This window comes from Patella vulgata, chromosome 4 (genome assembly GCF_932274485.2).
Source record: "Patella vulgata chromosome 4, xgPatVulg1.2, whole genome shotgun sequence".
NCBI classification, from domain to species: domain Eukaryota; kingdom Metazoa; phylum Mollusca; class Gastropoda; family Patellidae; genus Patella; species Patella vulgata.
Window position 1 is genome coordinate 64,975,440 of NC_065882.2, and position 19,922 is coordinate 64,995,361.

Below are 19,922 nucleotides of genomic sequence, written 5' to 3' on the forward strand. Positions count from 1 at the left end.
TTTCCGACGAATCAAGCTCGGATATTTCCGTGAGATTCCGTCCGATTTCCGGAATATTCCGTCATTCCCCGGCCGTAGAAACGTAAATAGCGTCAAAATGGCGTCGGTAGGTAAATAATAATAAAACGAAGTTTTATTTATTTTCTTGAATCGTAACAGTTTATTTATAAGAGAATAATGTAATAATATCGTGAAATATGCCAATTGATTATCCATAATATAATATTCATCTAATTAAGAAACAAATATCCATAAACCTAAAACAGATCAGAAGGTGTGGCTGGACAGAATATTAGAATCGAGCAGAGACTGAAAGAGGCCCTAAAAAGTCAGTCCATCTTCACTGTTTTGTCTCACGCTAGCTGTGCAGATACAGGTACAGTGAACATCCATGTTACTGGCAGGCTAGTCAAACTTGCCATCTTAAAGGAGCTAAATCGCAAATATTTTGGACCTAGAAATTGACACAAATGGGTCGTAACGCAAATAATGTAATAGGAATAGGCTATATATAAACTGATTTACATTCAATCGTTTCCATTTTTACTCTAATTTCAAATCAGTTACGTTTGGCGAAATATGTCAGAAGTCTCTAGCGCATGGTTATCCTAGTCTACATAGTATTTATTGCGCATACTCTCCCGATATGAATATGCCGTCACCGTTTCACATGACTTGTTGAATGTCTAGCCTCGTTCTTCGAGTCCCTTGTTAGAATGGGCCTGAAAAGCATTATGGTACATGATTCGTGTAGCAATGGTAAAATGTTTATTTTGTCTTAAATATTGGATATCAGAAGCCCATCTTTTCCCTGTAAGATCACAACATCAACGTTGATTTAAATTGACAAAAAATTCGTGTTTTCAATGTCGGAGATTTTGGATGATATTTAGTTAGAGACTTAGCTACTTTAACATCTTTTTTTATGAGATATCAGCCAGTTTCAAAAGAAAAACACCCAGACCTTTTTGAATAATTTAGAGTCATTATTCTCCTTTGATGTTTAAGCTGATTGAATCCCTATTTTGCATCTTTTACAAACAAACAACCCCACACATTCTGAAATTTAAATTAAAAAATATACGTTTTAAACTTAAAGACAAAGTTTTCACTTAGTAGTGCTTTCATAACACTACCGGGTACAGATAAAATTCTAAATTGATTTAATATGATTATTGATTAAACTTCAGATAAGAAGATAGTTTATTCTTTTAAAGTAGTGACTTTCCTTGACAATATGGATGAAGTGTCAAATACATGATGGATGCTAATTTATGCAGTCAGACTCAGATTTTAAATTTTAGTGGATATCGTAAATTTGCATTGTTTGTTCCATTAGATATATTTTATATTCTTATTTACAGGTTGGATAGTATAAACTACATAATACCTAGGCACTGGTATGGTATGATGAATAGAAAAATTTACCAGAAAAACAAAAATAATATGATATTGTAAAAATGTCGGTGACAAAAGTTGTTAAAGTTGAAGATGTGGCTGGAACCAGATCCTCACCATGTGATGACCTTTTTAACCCAGATACTCCTACACAAACTGCCTCAAAATCAAATTCTATAGGTAGGTGTTATAAACAGATATGGAAATAAGGAACCTGTCACAGACAGTGTTAGGCACAATTAAGGCTTTGTCAGGCACAATCCCTCTGGTGCCAGGCATTTTGTCTTGCAAGTTAGTTCATTATTGCCTAACATTTTATCAGATATAAAATGAAATGATGTGGGGTTTAACATCCTCCTGTTTTAATGAAGACAGGCATATGCCATACAGTGTGCTACCGGGAAATTTTGCCCGAACAGCAGTGCTATGGCATACCCTTATATCTAATTCCAACTGCCAAGTGTTCTTTTACATGCATACCAATGTGTAGGTTACACAGCATGTTGGTTTTCATTACATCCAAATAACTATATATGTTATCCCTTGCCAGGGAGGGGGTTGATGGCTGAATGGTTAGCGTGCGTGCGCTGTATCATAAAGTCTGTCATTGAGTCGACTGGCGTGGTTTCGAATCCCCGGTTCTGTACGTAACAAGGAATAGGGTCGCCTGTCCAACCTCATGGGTTTTCTCCGGGTCCTCCGGTTTCCTCCCACTGCTAAAGACCCCTATGCGCAAGCGAATTATAGAAATAAAATTGAACCATGTTAGTCCCGAAATGACCTAGTTTGTGTCGAGCGGATGGATGTTAAACCCCATTTTTCTCTCTCTCTCTCTTTATCCCTTACCAGTCTCTCCGCCACTTTATCCAATACAACTAAAATGATTATCTTCTGACTTGTTATAACAATATACCATGATAGTGATCCTGATAATTAGTTAGAAGATGATTATGTAATCTATAGATTTAATTTAATATTTTAAAACCAACCTATAATGAGCTCACTAACTAGGAGGTCCCAGGTTTGACCAAGAAAGTATCTCAGGATTAGTCATTTGGATAGGACTGTAAATACCCACTGACAGTTGGCGTATGCCCGTCTTCATTTAACTAGTTTTTGCAGAAAAGACGATAAAACCCTATTTCAATTCAATATATTTCTAGAATTTACAAGAGAGTAACGCCTTTGTTTATAACAGTTTCAAATTTGTCCTTTCAGTCATTCCCTTCCTATTTCTAATAGTTCATTGTTTCAAATAGTACTTTTAATATAATAAAATAATACAGCACTATTATCTCAAATACAATATTTTAAATTTTTAGTTACATTTACCAATGAAGATTCCAGCTCTATTATTGCAAGAGAAAGTCCTGATGGGGCAGAAGATAAACAATTGGTACCCAAAGGTATTTAATTATTCTTCAGATAGAAATTTTCAGTGTACTATATACTATGACAAATGATTACAATAATATTAATAATAATTAGATTTATTAAAAATCAATTAACAACCACTTTATACCATAGACTTATTATTCATTTGACAAACTGGAGAATTAACTCTGTTATTTCTGTAAATCTGGGTTGAAAGTGCTGGATGGAGAGGGGGGGGGGGCAGGAGGGTGAAGGTGGCTTGTGAGAATTACAGTAGTTCATGCAGTCTGTCATTGAGTCAAATGGTGTGGTTTCGATTCCAAGCTTGAGCGTGGCAAGGAGTAGGGTTGCGTGTATTTTCCTAGTCCTCCGATTTCTTCCCACTGCTAAAAAAACCCTGAAATTGTACCATTATGGTCTATCCATATGTTAGTCCAGACATGATCTGGTCTGTGTCGAGTGGACATTAAACCCTATTTCTCTCTCTCTTATAAACCTGGAAAAACTGTAGACCAAATACAGTTGTTTGGACAGTTTAGAATACACTTGTTTTAATAAGTACTCAATTGACTTTACAGAAGAACTTCCAGTTAGTTTATATCCACTACCAGAGAATTGGCCACAGATACCTCAGTTAGATGGACGTCGTAGTTGTGAATTGACCAACTCTACCTTACCATGTGTAAATAAAGCTGTCTCACATCTACAACTTCTACAGAATATAATCAATGACTGGTTTATTCAAGCTGAAGAAGAAATCAAAAGTCGTAAATCTAGCAGACGTCAATCTGTTCAGTCAGAACTAGTAGCAGGTATTTAATCATCTTGCTTTAATTCTGTACATCTTATCAAGGCCTTCTTGTTATACTAATTTTCATTGGTTCCTGAAATGTCTAACTGTGATAATCAAGTTGCAAAGTTCAAGGTTAGTTCAATGTCAAGGTTGCTGGAACTTTCCACTTTTCGGCCATAACCCACTCCACATCTTAGTCCAACCCTTTCTAATTTACTTTTTGTTCTTCCATTATGCTAGTAAGGTTGCCATTCTTTGGTTTTCTGTGAGTTTTTCAACTCCCAAAAAAGGTGTCAATGGTTGAAACAAATCTATTCCTTTATGTGTTTGTATCACGTGTCTGTGGTAAAGGGAGAAAAATACTCCAAAATTTGGGAATTTCAGACTAACGTAGCAACGGCTAGATGTTGTAAAAGTTGGAAAACTTGCAGTCGTTGCTTCAGGAACATAGTATTTTATTGGCTTTCTTGCTTTGGTTTAGATCTATTTGTCCAGAATATTTGTCAATACAGAATATAGAAATTGTATCTATTCTCTGCCATTTTGTGTTGAGTTCACCTCCATTCCGATCAACTTGGACTGCAGTGCTGGACAATTTTCCACTCTGGAAGAATTGATGTACTATCTTAGACTTTAAATTTCTTAGTTGTGTAAAGTGGAAGTTAAAACCTTCCTCTTGTCCTGTTTATGAATTGAGTTGTTCTTATGTTTTATATTAAAGCATGTATTGATCTAAATTCTAAGCTGAAATCGCTTTAGGTTAGAAACTTATTGCTCATCACTTACCCAGACTACATAACCCACAATTAATAGATCACTTTATATATGGTGGGGGAAACATTTGCCAGTTATTTTGTCATCTCTGTACCAATGATTGATGTAGGTTTTATAAACATTACTTTAAACAGAACTGCCTAGACTTGTGTTTAAAACTAATACATCAAAGCAATTACTGGCCTTTCTCATCTAATTCTCCTCTCTCATTTTATGCTATGCTTTAAACTTTAAAGGGACATAATACTAAAACTCAATTGTATTTGGTCCTTCATTTTCATAGAAATAACAATGTGTAGGCTATAACATTACAAAACCCCAACCTCTTAATAATTGGGGGGGGGAGGGAGGGTAGCTATAATCCTGATAAGTAATTGAAGTAAATTACCAAGAGTAGGAAGGTGGGGGGGGGGAGAGACTGGGTGAGAGGTAATTTAATTGATTTGACCCCTTTTAAAACTTGCTATCTGTTTACATACACAGTTACCTCACTTGTAACATCAAAGATTTCTGACAAAAAATTCATGTACTGTAGTTTAGCTGACAAATGCCTCTTAATTTATAATAGGGATGGGGCACCTTTGTATGGAAATATTTTTTTATTAATTCATTTAAATTTTAAAACCAACGGTTTTTATTTAGAATTATTTCCCTTTAACGGTAACACTATTCTTTACTATAAGGAAATACTGGTCTATTATTTTCAGATAATAATGTAATTATATATTATGTTAACTTATTTGGTTTCAGTCTCACCTCAAAAGAAACAACTGAGATTTTCCGATGAAAGGGAGCTAACTCCAAGTAAAAAAACTGACTCTATTGCCGGTTCTGTAGCAGGGTTTACTCTGACAGGTACACCAGATTCAACAAGTCAAAACCTGTCTATTCAAGGTGTTGGGGCAAAACTTGATGAAAGTAAGATTTGTTTGAAATTAAGTGTTTGTATGTTATGTCAGTACAATACTAGATGAATTAACACAAGGGACGCTTGATTCTGGGGTCAGACCTCCTGAATTAGGAGATTATCTATCGACAGCAAGATACTGATAATAATGATTCCATAATTTTTAGTAGGATGCCATTATTGTGCAAGACATGTCTATGATATTTACTGACCTTAGTATAATGTGGGAGACACAGTGGCTCAGCGAGTAAGAAGCTGGCTCACTAATCAGAGGTCTAGGATTTCACTCCCGGTGTTGCCTGAGAAAGTTCCTCAAGATTTTTCAGTGTGGTTCCCTCTTGTCTGTGGAAAATGTCCTTCATAGTGCAAAGTATGACTTAGCCCGTGTGTTTTAGCCCAGGAGGTGCTGAAAAGTAGGACGTTAGTCTACATTTCATTTCATTAACCCCATCATTCAAGTTATGTTGCTCAGTGAGTATGATTCTCGTCCACTAGGAGATTCCGAGTAACTTAGTTCCTCAGGTTCTTCCAGTCAGGTTTCACCTTGTTTGTTGTGCATTATGAAGAGACTGGCATAGAAAACTATCTGCTCCCAAAAAATGGGGATTCACCGATGTAATCTTTGACGTGCATATTAAATAACCCTTGATAGTTTGAATTTGTATGCAGAAATGCAGTAAACAGTAATGCCACTATCAAGCAAATTTTCCCTTATAGTACTTTTCATGACTTATACTCCATTTCATTCATGTTCTATTCAACCCCTACTTATTAAACAGGCATTATGTAATGCTAGGTTCTCACTATCACGATTAATTGTGGTGATCCTATCAGGTCTTATCATATATTGAGGTCAGTTGTAGCAATCGTGTTGGTCGTATCGAACGTTTCTGCACATAATAGATCGTGGACTCATTGGGGACAATCCTATTGTAACGCATTGCATAAGAAGTAAATCTGCCTATTGCAGGTCTTTCTTTTGGCCTTAAATGTTATATAAATTATTAATTAAACATTTATTAACATGACAAGACCATAATCAACCCAATGAAACGGTTTGTTCCTGCGAGTTTTTGACGTGAAGTACACGAAACTGTGGATAAACCACTAGGAACATTGGTTAATCAAATGTCTGACGTCACGGTCAAAAGCTGCTCGTATGACCTCTGACGTGACTCTGCACCACAACCGGTCAGATCGTCATGTAGTAGAGGCCATCAGAAGTATAAAAAAAAACGAAACGAAATATAGATATTTATTTTAATCAGATTGCACTTTATCTGTTGTCCAAATATCTATGTACCTGGTAACCATCATTCAGAAAAATGTATTTTCAATTTTTTTTTTTAGGTATAGATATTGTGGAGCCTGTAGATGATGAGGCTGCTTTACCGTATTTAGGAGCAGAAGATGTCGTAGAAGAAATTATAACATTGTTAGCTAGATTAGAGAAAGATAGACAAGAAACAGAGGCAGAATGGAAGAGAGAGAAGGGAAAAGTTTCTCTACTCACACAAAAAATAGATGGTTTATGTTTAAAGAGATTAAGAGAATTACCAGCAATTGTTCAGAGAGGTAATTAATTATTTTTAATCCAATAAACTGGAAAAGAAAATGGACAAAGTAATATGAAAATTTTTCTCCAGAATGGACAGCAATGTTCAGTATAAGTTGATTTTCACCATCATGACTTTCAATAGTGTTGAATCCCTGGTTGTACGTGACAAGGAGTAGGGTCGCCTGTCCAACCTCGTGGGTTTTCTCCAGTCCTCCGGTTTCCTCCCACTGCTAAAGACCCCTACGTGCAAGCGAATTATCGAAATAAAATTAAAACCATATGTTAGTCTCGAAATGACCTAGTTTGTGTCGAGTGGATGTTAAACCCCATTTCTCTCTCTCTCTCTTTCAATAGTGTTAATAAAGTTCTGGTGTAAGCTTATTAGAATATAAAGATCTTACTGCGATGAAGTTATCATCTGACTTCAATTTTATAATAAAATCATAGTATTTCCCCGATGTGGAAGCAGTTGTATGGTATGTCTCGTCAGCCACAGTTTAATGCAATTTAAACTTATCAGTTGATAGAAGTATATAAGTACTTGAAAAGTACTTTACCAAAATGCAATAAAAATGTGGAGATTTCTTGAAAATACGAAAGATAAAGGGACGACATTATCTATCAATGAACTTAAATGCTATTCAAAATATGTCTGATAGAACGCTACATTTACCAGCTGTGTGGTTTTTAATTTTTAGAACATGAGGCTTGCATATTGGATTTAAATGAATTGCAATGGCACGTTGCCTACTGTAGCAGGAGTGAAGCTAGAATCAAAGACAGAAAAGAAATAGCAGAAGTATTGAATGCTCGATTAAAAGAAGACATTGCTTTTGTTAAAAGACACATGTAAGATCTATAATGTAAACTTACTATATTTATATTTTAGTTATTTCTTTTTATTCTGATATTTAGTTGATCATGTTAAATGTTAACTTTTGAGAAATGACTGGTGATTAACACTCTAGTTTGCTAATTTATCATTTATACTTGATAATGATAGGAGAATACTTGTTGAAATGGTCGTGCTATATGTGTATAAACCAGTGATTGTTTTCCATATAAATTGTGTTGTGTTTTTTAATGTGCTCGATCACTAAATGCCACTCAAGGATTAGATTAACACCCTAGTTATGAACTTTTATAAAATGAACTTTGTTTGATATCAACAATCAATAATTTATTTTTAGTCCTCTGGTACAAGAAAAACTATTGTTAGAACTAGAGGCTATGGATAAAATCAAGAAAGCACAGCAAGAGGTATTCACACTATTATTATTCATACATTAAGATTTGACATAATACTTCGGTCATTTTGATTCTAAGATGCAGGTTGTTTTTTTTTACATTTGACATTGAATTCCGATGTTCAACTGTTCTTTTATGTGCACTTATTTTCTCACATTGAACTTATAATCATAGAAAAGGTAAAATTGTATGTTTGTTCAAAATTACATATCGAGTAGAGTGTTGGTAGAACCTGAAATATGCAACTCACATTAATAATATACTCTTCAAGTCAGTCAATTATTCAGTCTTTAGACCTAGGTACCTCAGTCAAAAAAAACCTCTTTATCCCAATTTATTTATATATGTCAATTCTAAATCTAATTTGACCTGTGTTTGTGAAATAAATACCTATTTTTGAATAATTTCCATACAGGTCTGGACATCTTTGTAATGTATTTTCTGTGATTGTATTTGTTTGAAATTAGATTGTAATTATAGTCTTTATAGTAAGATAGTATTTTGTATTGACTTTTAGAATCGTGTGAACCATCTGGCTTTTTGGGCGGTTCAATGAAATGTAAACAGACAAATTTTGCAATTATTAACTGAAATCAATTTGTTATTGATTTTAAACAGACAAATCAAGAGTTGGAGATGACAAAACAAAGACAAACTAAAACTGAAATAAAGAATTTAGAAGCTAATAATAAAGCTGAAACAGAACGAGGTCATATAAAACAAGAATTAGATACTGTTAGAGATAACCTTAGTCAGATCAAGTAAGTAAAATCACAAGTTTTATATTTATACAAGTTCTTAAACTTTTTACATACTTCTTACATGGTGGCTCGGAGGGTAAGCACTAGATCATTAACCCTGTGTTCAATCCTAGTGAGGCTGGGGGATGGATGGCCGAATGGTTAGCGCGTGCACTTGTATTATAAGGTCTGTCAATAAGTCAACTGAGGTAGTTTTGATTCCCCTGTTGTATGTGACAAGGAGTAGGGTCACCTACCCTCCCTTTTTCTGCCCACTGCTAGAGACCCCTACGCAGAAGCAAATTATTGAAATAAAATTGAACAATGTGTTGGTCCCGTTGGTCTCTCTCTCTCTCTCTCTCTCTCTCAATCCTAGTGTTGCCCGAGAGAGGAATCTTGGTTGGTGTAGGATTGAGCGTTTGCCAATCAAGAGCATTTTATCTTTTGGGTGGTATGACAGATAGATGTCAATTGTATACCATCGGCAGCAAGATCTCCTGCAGGTTGGAAGTTGAAATTGGATAAGGTCCATGGTTAAACAAAATTAAGATGTTTACAAGTGTACATGTGTGTGTAAATTATTTTGTTAACAAGCTTAACATGTGCATCAGAAAGTAATTATTTATATTTTATAACATTTAAATGGGTTAAACATTTATTTTGTAGTGTCACAATTTATTGAAGTTCAATTAAGAATCCTTTTGATCAATTAATAATTCATATTTTCAAACCATTCCCCCCGTCTGTTTTACAGTGAGGAGTTAGTTGCTGCTAAGATGACACACAGTGCTTATGTTCAGCAAATTAATGATATTGAAGATAAACTGAAGAGTAATACACAAGAATTATTGATATTAGAAGTAAAGAGAGAAAATGCTTGTGATTCAGCTGAGCACCACAATGCGAAGGTATAATGTCTAACTTGTTGAGCACCACAATGCTAAGGTATAATAATCTCTAAGGTATAAAACTAGCTGTGCCGCTAAAGCATAATATCACTGCTATAGTAATGGCTGCTATTTTAGACTGTCTAATTCAGAAATACTTCTTGTAATTAATTAAATAGTAAGTGCAGGGGGACCACACCACACACAAACAATTACACAAGATAAACCTACGGACAGGACACAATATAAAGACACCACAAACAGCAAATGCACATACCAGATCATGTGAATGGATCCAGTAGCTACCCAAGCGTCCATTGCGCTGTACAGTCCCGGGCCTGTAGTGATACATGCACTTCAATCAAAATGAAAAACCAATTAACATAAGTGAAACAACTCAAGAAAAAGTAATACATTCATCTTATGAATAACATAATATTTCCAGGTGAAAAGTTTACATGAAGATATAGAGAAAGAAGGAATAGAATACAATCGTCTTCAGAATGAAAATATCTTCTTAGAGAAAGAACTCAACACAACTGTAAGTAATATTTATAAAGTCTTGTACATTAACTTATAAGGCCAAATAAAAAAAATATTGTGGCGTGGTTTTCAGATAATCCTGCGTCATTTAAAAAGATTTGCATCACCTGTTTTATTTCAAGAAATAAAAAAAGAAACGGTGTCTTTAATTACTGCACTTAGATATTTTCCCCTGGTTACAGTCCAGGAAGTAACTGTGAAAATATTTGAATGAATCTGAAAATATACCGTAGGCTTAATTATCAAATATGCAACCCTGATAAATTTTATTGAAATCATAAATGATACTGGATAATCATACAATCAACAGTGTGATGTGATAAATTTAGTGTCTTGAACATCATTTAGCCCACAACTAATCTTTTGATAAAATAAAGACATATAAACAAAAACCTCCACCCTGGATCAGATTTTTGGTAAGGATTGTCCGAGAACCGGAATACTGAATTTGTATGGCCTACTACTTTATTTTAATAAATATTTACTCGAATATTATGTCTAGTCTCCAACATAAACAAATATATTTATTTACTTTTTTATAGAAAAATCGAATAGCCCATGAAGTAAGTAAACTAACGGCCACAGTTAAACAACTAGAAGGCAAGATTAGAACTCTTCATTTACAAAATCAGGAAGCAGATATGGAGATTCAAGATGGGGAAGATAAAATCCACAAATAGTAATTTCTATTATTTTTTTCTTCTGTTTTTTTATAATGTCTGTTTATTTGCTTACATAACCATTTTCTTGTGCCTGATAGATTTTCTGGGGCACTTATGTCATGACATCAAAGAACCCTAGGTAGTTTGAATCCAGTTAAGAGTAGGCAAAATTTCCCTCATGTCTGGTCTATCTTGATTAGCCATATTGTTGCAGAAAAGTAGGATGTTAAATCCCATACCATTTCGTTTTATTCTTTCATTAAGAATCACTCGTAATTCAAGGTGTAGTGTGTTATTTTTATTTCTTACTTGACTTATACTTTAAAGGACAAATCCTGCCGTAGGAGCTTCTTCTTATTTTATTCATTATCTAATATTAACACAGTCTCCATGTCTCAGAGTAGAAATTGTTTTTTCATTCACATGGCTAAAAATTTATGCTTTACATTTGACAAAAAATAATCACGGATGTGAGTACTGGTAAAAATTATTTTTTTTTTTTAAATTGTTTTCTTTGATACAGTGAGAAACAGAAGATTGCTGATGAGAAGAACATGGCTAGAATAGAAAAAGAAATGACTAGAACAGCAACTATTATGAATGCTACTATAGACGAATATAATCAAGTTGCTTTATTAAATCTATCTATTAAGGAACAACTTAGTAACGAGGAAGAAAAAATCTTTAGATTAGAAGAAACATTAAAGGTTAGAATATTGATTTTACCAGTTTTATATTGTTCACATAGTGGTTACTTTTGCCAGGGTAGTGGCACATTTATCTGTGCTTATATTGTTATATTAATAATTTGTTGTGTGATCTTGACCTTCAATAAGAGTAGATAACATATTAATTACACGGTTTTGCCCATACCGTTTTTAGGATTTCGAATTTTGTCTAATGGTTTGGATTATTTGTACTTGGTTTTTATTTTATTTTTATAATACATATATCCAGTCATTGTCTTTAAAGGCAGGCGAGCGATCGCTCTCAAGCGCCTCCCCCGAATGTCGACTGAGGGGAGGTTTTTCTCTCTCTCTTCTTAAAATTGAAAATCGCTCTCCTTTACAAAGTCATGGTGGGTTTATTATCATTTATGAAGCCAGGAATGAACCCATTACATGCAGTTATTGATCTAAGAACCATTTCGCATGCACATAACTAATCACTCTCCTTAATATCAAATCACTCTCTTTAATTTCTAAATCACTCTTCTTATCGAAACTGGTAGAGCTTTTTTAGGGGAGCGATTTTTTCAGTTTGTTGAGCTTTTTTTGACTCTCCTCTAAAATACAAACAACAACGACTGTATATCATGTATAATATATAATAAATATTTTGTGTAAATAGAGAATCTCCTACCAGTCTTTTTTGATATCAAAAAAGACGAGTAGGAGATTTTATTTATCACCCAATCCCTTCTTACATGCACAAATAGATAAATATAATTCTTTGCTGTAGATTTCACTTTTACTGAACATTAAGGCGTAGTGATACATCATTTTTTGACAGCAATTCTAACATTGCAAAGTCCTTTATATTGACCCAGTGTTTCCATCAAGGTCAATTGAATAATAATAGTTCATTTTTAATAAAAAAAAGTTACTTTTAATAATAAATGAACTGTTCTTTGAAAATAAAAAAAAGTAGTTCCTTTTCAACTGACCAATCAAATTCATGTAAAGTGATATCTCCTGAGGAGAAATCGCATTAGATTATGAAATATATCACACAAGCGATATCTACTGTAGAATGTATTATTGGGTGATAATATATAATATATATATCATGTGTAAATAGTGTAGTATATAATAAATATTATGAAAGATTTCGGACCTTGATCTGAACATTGAAACCTTACGTAATTGTGTATTTAATGATATTTAATTACAGAATACTATTGAAACATTAACTAGACAAGTTAAAGATGAAATACATAATAGAACAGTATTACAGGCTCGTATTAACTCAGATAATACAGAAATAGATAGAACAAGAATTGAATCGGCTAAAAAACAAGATAAGGTATGGTATTATAACTATAGAGATATGTGTACCCGATCGTAAGGTAATTGAAGTTATTAAGCATCTTCAAGAATCGGTTATATAACACCCTGTTTACTGATCGCCAAGTATTGTGTGATAAGAAATGCTAATAAACTGCTACTCAGACCATATCAAAAATACTTATTTGCTTTCTGAATCTCAGAGTCATCTTCTTAGTGAAAATTCTATTGGAATTGATGTAATGTATCCCCCCTTTCCATCGAATATCTATTGATTTTTAAGTAATGTTCAACCCTGTTTTCACCCAATATCTATTGTTTTTAAGTAATGGGAGCCACGGTAGCTATGTGGGTAAGGCGCTGGCTCGCTAGCCTGGAGGTCGGGTGTTCCGACGTGGTTTCCCCTTGTCAGTGATGCAGGACGGAGGGCCTGACAAGGACAGCTGTCTAGTCCTTCGGATGAGATGAAAAACCGAGGTCCCGTGTAAACATTGGAATGCACGTAAAAGATCCCTTGGCAGTTGGAATTCGATATAAGAGTAGGCGATAGTGCCGCTGCCCGGGCAAAATTTCCCTCATAGCACACTGTATGGCATATGCCCGTCTTCATTAGCCCAGTATTTCATTTCATTTTAAGTAATGTGCAACCCCTTTTCCATCCATGACACAATATAGCCTGGTCGGTGCGGATGTGCCATTAAACTACATTTCAGTCATTCTTTTCCATGCAATATTATATTAATATCTATGTTATTGTGAACCATTCTTATCAATATCATGCTTAGTCATTGATCTAGCTAGTATCTTAATTGAACATAGATTTTCTACCATTAGATTTTCATAATGTTTTGTTAACATTGTTCATTCATTTTAGGCGGGAAAAGTAGCAGAAGATGTGGATACAGCTGTAAATACTGTATTAACTAAAGTAGAACGATTACGATCATCAAAGGAAGAGAATGAAAAGGTAAAGAGAAATAAATTGAGATCTTAGTCTCAAAAAGTAATAAAGCTGCTTCGAATCCCTGCAAACTACAATATTGGGAAAGTTGATTCTTGGAAAGGAATGTCAGTCTAAAAATTGTCCATTTTTACAGTTAATCATGAACAGCCGTTGAATGGCAGATTGCATTCAAATCTGTTTAAAATTGTACCCATCAGATGGCATCGAGTGTTGATTATGGTCTTGTTTTGTTAATAAATGTCTAATTAATAGTTTATATAACATTTAAGGCCTAAAGAAAGACCTGCAATGGGCAGATTTAGCTCTTGCATAATGTATGTTGAACTAAATGTTAAATAATCAATTTGTGAGTACATTCTAGCTTAGATTAAACTGTAACAAATTAGATATTGTCTGAAAAAATAAATTACAATCAGCTGCTTTAAGTTAAACCAAATAATAAGGTAGATAATTTATTGATCTATTATATAAATGTTTAAAACAAGGTAATAATGTTTTAGTTAAAGGTAAACCTGGCGGATAAAATAGAAGAAACCAAGAAACAACATAAAGAAAGTCGCGATAGATTTTTAGAGAGACTCACTGAAATGGAACCTCATCATGTACATTTAAAAGTAAATATTTGTTTTTAATCTTTAAATTAGTGATATGCATTTACTTATAAGAGCACCTTAGACACCTCATCCAAAGTCTTGAGTTGCTAAGTTATAAAGCATTACAGTAATTAACCTTCTTCTTATACATAGATATAAATATTCTGTGAAAACGATTTAACCTAATATCTACCATATTTGATGCAATGTTCACATCTAGAAAAGTAAAGCAACCTATCTTGTGCTAATTTTTGTATTTAATTAATGCACTTTCCACCCATATTTCTCATTATTTTTATCTTTTGCACTGTTCATCTTAATAGTAGATTTAATTCACTAGTTTTATAATCATATTTTGGCTGCTGTGGTATAGTCTATTTAAAACTGACTTACGATTGCTGTTACTCTCATATAAAAATGAGTGCATGTAATTATTATATTACAGGAAGATGTTAAAGTAGTGAATAAGAAGATAGAACATATGACATGGAGAACTGAGATGATGACTAAAAATATAGAAGATATGGATGCTTCCGAGGGTATGATGAACCGTGTAGTTGGCTCAACAGAAAAAGCAATTAAACATCACACGTATGTATACAGTTCTACTATATATTTATATCTCACAGATGACAAAAGTGGGTGTCTTTATAGGTCTAAGGTGCATATGCACATATGGAAATTATATATATATATTTTAAAAAAAATCAGTGTTTTATGGGTGAAATTGGATCAGTACATATAGACATTATATTATAAGCTTAAAAATATGTTAAAGATACATTCCCACAAAAGTATTTATAGGGTAGTTATTTCCAACAAAAGTATGGCAAATTTGATATGGAAAGTAGAGACACCCAATCTTAATAGAAAAATACTGGATGACCTGAAAAACACTCATGAGGTGCATACAGGACAAAAATTTAAGGGGATGACTAATCTAACGGGAAGTCTGTCTCTTGTTGTCTGCTTGAATGACGTAGGGAGCACTTGGGAAGGCATGTTTAAGACCTTATTTATACATCCACTTTAGCAAAGTTCCATTTTAATTTATTTTTGAGTTTTAAGTATATTTATACACTACAAGAAGCCATAATATTTTGTTGATTTTTCAGGGAAGATTTAAAAGAGTTAAATATACAGCTTGAATCCAGTGGTAAAATAGAGAATGATCTAACGCAGGCTTTCAATGAAGTTCAAGGTTTGTTTACTGTAACCAGTTTTGACTTTGCTTAAATTATTTTGATTGTTGTAGGTATTAATTTAATCAATAATAGTGTAATTATGGTTTATATAAGGTAATATAAAATTATATTCTGGTTCTCAGATAGGCCTACATCACTTAAAAAGAGCTGCATGACCAGTGCTGTATAATCATACAATCAACAAAGTGATGGGATAAGTGTAGTGTCTTGAAATGTGATCTTTATGTGAAGTCATTTCGCCCAGTAGCGATTATTTGACAACAAACACGAAAACCTCTCTCCTGTATCAGATTTGTAGGAGGGAATGTCTGAGAAACAGAATATTTTTTTGTATGACCTAAAATATGACCAAATCCGCCTGAATGACGGACATATAACAGGTGCATATTACTGATATAAAATTAACAACTTATTTGCCTTAAAAAAAAGACTTTACCATAATTTCTGGGCACACTCAAAGACGAAAACTTATTCAAGATGTATGAAATTTGCTACTGTTTTTTTTCCCCGGAGCTTTGCTATGTGTTATTAACTTTGAATTGCATATTTCTGAAAATTAAGTTTACAGTTGATACTACCTTCAAAGCCAAACATCTCAGCCCTTTCATACGATAAACACCTCACATACCATTTTTAATGTCTTCGAACACAGAATTGAATTACAATTTATGCATAGTTATGTTTTGAAGTTTTGACATATATGTGTCACATTTAGCAAGGACTTGTTACAAATATGTTTATAGAAATGTATAAAGTATGCTAGCCCTAAATATTTTTATGATTGCTAAAGCTGGAGGTTATAATAACATCAATCAACTCATTAATTATCAAACACCTGTCATTTAAGTAGAAATGACCCATAAAATACACAATTACCTTGAATCATATGACTGATCATTTTAATTATTGATTAAATCATGAAAGATGCATTAAATAATAAGCCTATAATAAACTCTCCAGACAATCGGATGGCCATGATTTAAATGTATTTGAACATTCACGGAATTAAAAAATTTAACGATTAAATGGATAATTGAGACATAGTTTCTGTTGTCAAGTACCGTTGCTAGGATAATAAACGATCTGTGCTACATCTTTAAACAGTCATACCTTTACTTCATCCAGAATAAAGTAATATGAATGAAATTTTCAGTATGTTCATTTTTCATTATCTATTTAAAGAACTATCATAGCAAAAACGGCCAGCTTTTTACTCCTTATCTAAATTTTACATAATGCCTCTTTATTATGTTGATCTTGAGTAACATAACTGCTGCTTTGACAGTATTACCCAGTTTTCAACCTCAAAATGACCTAGCTTTTGATTTAAGTTGAACAATGTAGGTAAAAGTAACCTCACTATGGATGAATTCATACTCTATTTTTTTTAGATCGTATTTATATTGCTGAAAATAGACATAGTAAATTCCTAGAGGAAAGGAAAAATGTATTGAAACAAACTGAGGTAAGTTGTATTATTAAATTTAAATATCTGAAAATGTTTAATAAGATGACTCGTTCATCAGCATCCTGCACCATTGCACAAAAATTAAATCCAATTTGTTTCAGTTCCTAATTAGCAAAAGGTACAACTTCAATAATAGGTTGGTGTATGCATAAACTTTTGTAAAGATATGTTGAGTGGTTCCAGAGATAAACTATGGTATCAAAACCATGATGGATGGAGCCCAATAATGAACTGGGGTTTCCATTTGCTTCTGACATCAAAAATGTATGCAAAACTGAGGTCCTTAGCATACATAGACAGAAAGACAACTTGACAGTTGGTAAAAATAAAAAAAGTCACATGAAACTGCTTGCTACGTCAATATGTAATTCTTCTTTACTTTAATTATAGATGGCAAAAACCACATGTTTAGCTAACAATAAAGATCTAGCAGCTAAATACAGACAACTACAGAATGAATATATTATAAATAAAGAGAAATTATTAAATAGTTATGAAGAAAGAATTAAATATGAAAAATCATTATCAGATTTAAGACAGGTAAGAAGGAGGAATATTTCAGGTGAAGTTAAAAGAGGATAAATAAACAATGATTTGGCTACCTGTTTGTATGTGTCTGGAGGGTGGTTGGGTGGCCACATGGTCAAATGTGTGGACTTTAAATCATAAGGTCTGTCATTGAGTAAGGTGGCATTGTTTCTATCCAAAGCTTGAAGTAGGGTCACTTGTCCGACCATGTTGGTTTTTCTCTGGGTCCTTTGTGTTTCCTACCTCTGCTAAGACCCCTATGCACAAGTGAAATATTGAAATAAAATTGTACCACATGTTAGTCCTGAATGACCTTGTTGTGTTAAACCCCATTTGTCTCTCTTGTAATTGTTCTGGAACGATGTATTAATAAATTACATTTGTTTACAACATTAATTTATATTTGTCATACACATTAAAAACTGTTTTTAATCACTGCAAGCAAGGGCAGATGTAAACAGTAATGCTTTGTCCAGGGTTTTAAGACATACAGTCCAACCAAATAGATTTTAATTTAGTTTCAATGTTACCGTATCTCAGCTTTCAAGAGTTTTATGTTTAAAGTCAGCTGGGTAATATTAATAATGTCTCCATTATAATATCTATACCTATTATTCGAATTGTTTGCTTTTTTTTCCAGTTAAAATGTCTACAGAAGAAGATGCATGGTGCTCTAACAGAATTATATAAACTTAGTGGTAAATACAATGATGCAGAATTAGCTAGAATGGAAATAGAAGCTAGCAGAAATGGTGCCAAGGTGGAAGAATTGCAGGATGAGATGAACCAGGCACTAACAAGCATAACTCATTTCTTACAAACACAGATGGATGGTACCGCTGCAAAGAAAATGGCCTTGGAAGCACTGCAGAAAAAAAGCACAGGTCGAAGAACACCTGTCTCTGTATCAGGATCAAATAATAGCAGTCGTACACCAAAACATACTGTCACAGCCAAAGGATAAAATACATTAAAAATTATATAAATATTTCCAATTTTAATAAAATAAAAAATACATGATCAAATTATTTCACGATCTTGCCAAATATCCAGTATATTTCCTGTATACAATACATCAAGGACAATTACCATAAACAGCAATACTCACCAAATACAAGAGTTCTACCATACAGAACTTGGCTAAATTCTTAGGACTCCATCTTCTCACATAACAAAGTGATTATTTTGTGTTTCTTTTGTAGATTTTTATTATTACCTGGATAATCTTAAGTTACTACAGTCACTGAGGCCAGTAGATATGGAAGATATTTTGCTGGGTAATTTGGATTGTGTGTGGAAAGTTCACATGTTTTGTAATTAAATGATGTGTAAAACTTTTCCTCCAGCAGTATTTACACCCTTACTGTAATATGTATTTATAGAATTGTGGCAAATTATTAATTTCTTCATACTGTAGTATAAATGTTACCCCTAATTTACCAAAAGTGGTATATAAGGCTATACAAAAGAAAAATATGCTGGCTCTCAGATAATCCTTACCAAAAATCTGATGTGGGGGGGGGGGGGTATTTTTTTGTTTTTATTTTGTCAAGGGATCACCACTGCTGTACTGAGCTAAGTTGTGCAGGATTATCTGAGAACCAGGCCCAGAGTTCACAAAGCATTCTCAGACTTCAGTTTATTTTAACTAAAATATAGCCCTTTATAAAACTTTTGTTGTTTTAATGTATCAAATATATCAATAAGTAACTATGTACAAATTTTTGTATTTCTGGATCAAAGATATTTCTCATAAACAGTGACTGAAAGTTGAGTAAATTCTTAACATTAGTCTGAGAATGCTTTGTTAACTCGGGGCCTGAATATTTGTTTCATATTCTACCTGTTTATAATTAGACTGAAAAATTTACATCAGCTAATAATTCTAGAGTCTGTGATTAAATTGTATTTTGTTATTTTTTATATCTGATGATAAAACTGCTGATATTATAATGGTGTTTTCACCAAGAAAAAAGTTGGTTTTAATTGGAGTCATATCATTTCCACCCACAAAGTTGGTTATCGAATGTAAAAGCTGACCAAAATGGTTTTAGCTTTTTATGGGTCTGTGGAGTGGATAATAAATGTGGCTGTTATGGTGTATCTTATTTTTCAAAATCTCAGTGGTAGATAATCTCTCGGGTTGGATTTATCCGAATTAAAAAGGGGCCTATCAACAGGTGATGCTGGTAGCTTTAAGGTTTTATATTATTATTATGATAAATATCTGTGATTTTCTGCTATAGTTATTATATTAATTATTTGACTAATTAT

General features: G+C 33.2%; 1 protein-coding gene across 2 annotated transcripts; it reads left to right on the forward strand.

Annotated features, from left to right (window-relative positions):
- Positions 1-59: 59 nt before the first annotated feature.
- LOC126818783 (coiled-coil domain-containing protein 178) lies at positions 60-19,095 on the forward strand. Of its 2 annotated transcripts, none has more exons than XM_050546344.1 (21): positions 60-106; positions 1,365-1,578; positions 2,721-2,804; positions 3,351-3,584; positions 5,090-5,257; positions 6,597-6,821; positions 7,503-7,653; positions 7,995-8,064; positions 8,671-8,813; positions 9,547-9,700; positions 10,125-10,220; positions 10,765-10,901; positions 11,408-11,591; positions 12,778-12,909; positions 13,765-13,857; positions 14,355-14,468; positions 14,893-15,038; positions 15,563-15,648; positions 17,044-17,117; positions 17,511-17,660; positions 18,289-19,095. In XM_050546344.1, the coding sequence occupies exons 2-21, from the start codon at positions 1,461-1,463 to the stop codon at positions 18,610-18,612; spliced, it is 2,883 nt and encodes a 960-aa protein (XP_050402301.1). In that variant the 5' UTR covers positions 60-106; positions 1,365-1,460; the 3' UTR covers positions 18,613-19,095. The 2 variants fall into 2 exon arrangements, with proteins under 2 accessions (XP_050402301.1, XP_050402302.1); XM_050546345.2 differs by lacking the exon at positions 60-106 and adding an exon at positions 275-376.
- Positions 19,096-19,922: the final 827 nt, after the last annotated feature.

What these genes read in the sequence shown, in the direction of transcription:
- LOC126818783 (XM_050546344.1), top strand. Translation starts at nt 1,461, where the DNA reads ATGTCGGTGACAAAAGTTGTTAAAGTTGAAGATGTGGCTGGAACCAGA. An exon ending in TAAACAATTGGTACCCAAAG is followed by an intron (nt 2,805 to 3,350) that starts GTATTTAATTAT and finishes TTGACTTTACAG; the next exon opens with AAGAACTTCCAGTTAGTTTA. An exon ending in CATTATCAGATTTAAGACAG is followed by an intron (nt 17,661 to 18,288) that starts GTAAGAAGGAGG and finishes TTTTTTTTCCAG; the next exon opens with TTAAAATGTCTACAGAAGAA.